Genomic DNA, 4,709 nt, shown 5'->3' with positions numbered 1-4,709 from the left:
CGGGTGTCGGTCCATTATCTGAACATAATTATTATAAGATTTAAGATATAAATTATTTGTTTCATTTCTGAACATCATAAATTCTCATCATCAATTTTATCGGGTTAAGAACTATGCTATGTGTTAATCCAAGTTACCTTCTATGTTTGTGCCAAATTTTATTAAAATCCGTTCAGTAGTTTTTGCGTTTAGAGGTAACAAACAAACACACTAACTTTCGCATTTATAATATTAGTAGAATAATACTTTCAATATAAAGATATATTTGTATAGTTACTTTATGTTTATTCCTTAATTTGAAGGAAAAATCTCCCCGAAAAAGTAGCAACCCCAGATTTCGTAGCTACCAACATAACAACAAGGGAACTCTTTAGTGAAACGTACTATAAGGGCTAGCGCGCACCGGTGACTTTTGTCAGCATGACAAAAAAGATTTTGTCGCTGTCACGTCACGCCTCCAAAGCGAGGTGCGCTCACGAAAGGTGACAGAGAAATTTTTTTTTTTAAAAGCTCCCTTTGTCGAAATTGATTTCGAAGAGACGGTCGTCATCTGTGAGCTTATTAGGAAACTCAAAAGAGAAAAAAAGCGAAAAGAATACTGGGTACACCCCCTTTGGAGTGACAGGTTAATAAATGGAAAGTTTTACACCATGTTTCATAAACTTCGGGAACATCCAAAGAAATTTTTTGGGTATTTTCGAATGAGTGTCAGAAGTTTTGATGAATTACTTCGCAATTTAGGATCTGCATTGACATACGAAAATACAAACATGAGATTGTCTGTTCCGGCTGAAGAAAGACTCGCTGTTACTTTGAGGTAAATATAAGTAATTAGAATATTATGTAATTTCACATTGTTTATTTTAGTCAAAATACAAAAAATATATTGAATACAAATTGAAATATGTAGTTTTTAACTTAAATCAAAATTCAAAAACGCAATTGAAATCTAATAGTCTTTAATTATTCTTCGTGTTGATATTGTACTCCTGGCAGATGTCATACAATTCGGAATCTTCTTCTGTAAACTCTGAAATATAGGTTTGAATTGATGACGATAAGGCGGCTGAGGAGTTTTTCGGGTCTTGCTTAGGAGGCGATGATTGTGTAGATGAATTGGGTTGAGTGTGTGCAGTGGGCAGCAAATTTTGGGAACTTGTAGATGTATGAGTAGGAGAAGGAGATAAAATCAGTTGAGTGTTTCTTGCTAAGTGGAGCGGGTTTTGGGGAATGTGCGATGGAAGAGAGACAGAATATTTGGGTTTGATTTGTATATTTTGAGGGCTTGGAGATGGAATATATGTAGGAGAAGGAGATAAAATCAGTGGAGTGTTTCTTGCGAAGTGGAGTGGGCCTTGGGGACTTTGCGATGGTATAGAAACAGAATATTTGGGCTTGATTTGGAAACTTTGAGGACTTCCTCTGTAAGTTGTGGATGGGCTATTCATAGGAGAATAATTATTGCGCTGAGTGTTTTGTTTCTGAACTTCCTGAAAAATTTGTAAAATTTTGATCTGTACGTCTAGTTGATTCTCCTCAACGGCACCAAAGACAGCGCAAAATGCTTTTCCTTGTCATCGTCATTACAGTCACTTTTGTTATTTCTCATCGCCTCAATAAACTTGTTATCTTCAACTCTTTTGTTGTTTAAAATCTCTAGAAGCCTTTTTTCGTAACATATTTTATTCTTATTTTTATTTCGGGAATATTCTTCTCGCTGTAGTACTTCCACACTGGCATCCTGACTATCTTCTTCGCAAGCAATTTCCTCTACAGAATCAGCATTTCCTGAGGTTTCACGAGTATCCATGCTTGGGATAAGAAATAAAAGTTGGTCAAAATTTATTTATTTTATTAAGGCTCATTAGCAATTGTACATCGATACATTTACATGAGATGATACAAAAAATTATATAAATATATATGTCATAATGTACAATCAATAAAAAATGAGCACAGCATGCACAATACAAATTATTTCATTAAAATAATAATAATAATATAACAGTAATTAGTACATAAAAATCAGTAAGAGAAGTGTAAATTTAACATAATCCATTAATATATAGGTAAATTCATGACATTTTAGAACTTATAACTAGGAAAAAAATTAGTTGGTACATAATTATACACTGACAAGGTTGATCATATTCAGCGTATTTTTAAATTTCCCGATTGTGTCAAAATTTATATCTAATGTTTGGTTTATAAATCCATTATATTTTTTACATATTCGTGGTATGGGGGAGAAGGAACCCAACGTAGTCCTCATGACTGGTACCGATAATAGTGGGACCGGTTTCCTAGGGAATTTACTAGGTGTGCGGAAGCCTATCAAGGAAAGCAATTGAGGGCAGTCTATACGATTTCGAAGTAATTTGTATAAAAATAAAATGTCTAAATTGTCGCGTCTTTTTTCTAATGATATCATTTTGAAATATTCTAAAAGTGAAGAGTATGAAATCACTTTCTTACTCATGTTTTCACTATAAGCGAGATGCCATGTATAAAATGTTTGTACTTTCTTCTTTTTGTAGCGGCCTGACCAGACTTAGTACATTTTTGCTCACGTAGCTCACGTGAAAAACAAGCCCTTAAATTCTTCCATCGTTTTTGTACAAGTTTACCTGAAAATAAATATTTAACTAGTATAAAACAGTCAGTTATTTATTTAATTTATGTGTTTTTAACTGTAATTTTGTATTATGTATTTAATTTTCTTTTGTTTCAGATATCTTGCAACCGGCAACAGTTTTTACAGCATATCATTTGAATATTTGATAGGTGCCACCACTGCACGAGAAATTGTAAAATCTACATGTTCCGCGATCTGGAATTTACATACACTATACATGCCTGAAAAGTCAGAAGAGGATTGGTATACTATTTCGAATCAGTTTTACCAACGGACAAATTTTCCGAATATAATTGGCGCAATTGATGGCAAACATGTTAGAATAATTCAGCCGGAAAACACCGGTTCGCAGTGTTTCAATTACAAAAAGTACTTTTCCACTGTTCTCATGGCATGGGTAGATGCAGATTATAAATTTGTATACATAGATGTTGGTGCTAATGGAGCAGCAAGCGACTCCAATGTATTTCAGAATTCTGGCATGGGCAAAAGATTGCAGCAAAATCAATTGAGCATACCAGATGATCGTAATTTGCCATATGATGAAAATGGAAAAAAATGCCATTTTGTTTGGTCACAGATGAGGCATTTGGCTTGTCGAGGCATATTTTGCGACCATATGCAAGAAAATCATTGTCTACTGTGAAAAAAATTTACAACTATCGCCACACTAGGGCACGACGTATGGTTGAATGCACTTTTGGTATACTTTGTAACAAATGGCGAATTTTGCACAGGCCCCTTGACGTCAGTCTTGATTTTGCTGATATAATAGTAAAAACATGTTGTATTTTACATAATTTTGCACGGTGCAGAGATGGCATTCAATTTACTGACACTGTTTACGATTGTCCATTAAAAGGTATTGCAACAAATCCATCAGACAGAACCATATCAGCAGCAAATATACGTAATTATTTTGCGAATTACTTTACTTCACCACAAGGGGCTGTGTCATGGCAATATGACAAAATCTGAATTTAACTTTTTTGTACAACTGTTGTTTTAGCTACAAATACTAAAAATAAAAATATACTCACCAGCTTCAGTTTTTACTTGTGACGACAACGTACCCCAAACTGTAGCAAATATTATACGACTGATTTCATCCCATGCTTTGATTTTCAAATTAGAATCTGAATACTCTTTCAACTTTTTATCGTAAATTGCTGGTCTTTTTTCTACTTCTTCAATAAGCAAATCATTATCTATATCCTCTTCATGCACTTTCACGTTTTGCGTAGACGTTGACGCCATTTTGCGTTCGCTAGACGACGGTCCAAATGCAAATGGCGGAAGAACTACGTGTTGAGTAACAATTTTGTTGCCCGTGCGCGCACTGCTATAAAAACCTAGCGGCGCGGTGACAGTTTCGTCACGGGCTTGTCCGCTGGTCGGCGGACAAAAATGTCACCCAATTGTCACGTCGTAACGTGCGCGCACCTCCATACATATTCATAGACTTGATGTGAGTGACGAAACAGTCACGGCGACAAAAGTCACCAGTGCGCGCTAGCCCTAATGATCAAAGTTTGTATATTTTATCTTTAATTATCCCCGTAATCCTTAACAGGGTTATAGGCCCAGTAACACAGCCCAGATACGGCCATCGGTTTTAAAGTAAATTTATAAATATTAAAGGACAAAATGTCAAAAGAAAAATATCCAATTGTTTCTTTCGCGGGGGATAATTACAACGCATGGGAGTTTAGATTGAAAAGTATCCTGCGGGATAATGGAGCAATAGAGGCGATCGAAAAGGAAGATTTCAGTAAATCTACAAATAACAAGCAATTGGAAGCTAAAGCCCAGGCTATTATAAAGCGGCAACCGCCGACAGTCATCTCGAATACTTGAAGGACAGATCTGCTTATCAAATGATTAAAAACATGGAAGACAGCTTTAAGAAGAAAGGTACACGATCTAAATTATTTATAAGAAGAGAATTATCCGATATGAAATTTGACGAACGGAAACCTTTAATGGAACATTTTATTAACATGGAAAAGCTATTTGCACAACTCGGGGATGCTGGCAGTGAGCTCTCGGAGGAAGAAAAGGTTAACTATTTACT

General features: G+C 35.3%; 1 protein-coding gene across 1 annotated transcript; it reads right to left on the bottom strand.

The window, feature by feature from the left end:
• Positions 1-1,522: 1,522 nt before the first annotated feature.
• On the bottom strand, positions 1,523-4,020 carry LOC119837248. Its single transcript, XM_038362766.1, has 3 exons — positions 3,676-4,020; positions 2,514-2,627; positions 1,523-1,842 (listed from the first exon to the last, which is right to left on the bottom strand). The coding sequence occupies exons 1-3, from the start codon at positions 3,890-3,892 to the stop codon at positions 1,523-1,525; spliced, it is 651 nt and encodes a 216-aa protein (XP_038218694.1). The 5' UTR covers positions 3,893-4,020.
• Between the last annotated feature and the right edge of the window lie 689 nt (positions 4,021-4,709).

This window comes from Zerene cesonia, chromosome 27 (genome assembly GCF_012273895.1).
Source record: "Zerene cesonia ecotype Mississippi chromosome 27, Zerene_cesonia_1.1, whole genome shotgun sequence".
Taxonomy (NCBI): domain Eukaryota; kingdom Metazoa; phylum Arthropoda; class Insecta; order Lepidoptera; family Pieridae; genus Zerene; species Zerene cesonia.
The sequence above is the reverse complement of the archived record's forward strand: the minus strand, read 5'-3'. Positions and strand labels throughout refer to the sequence as shown.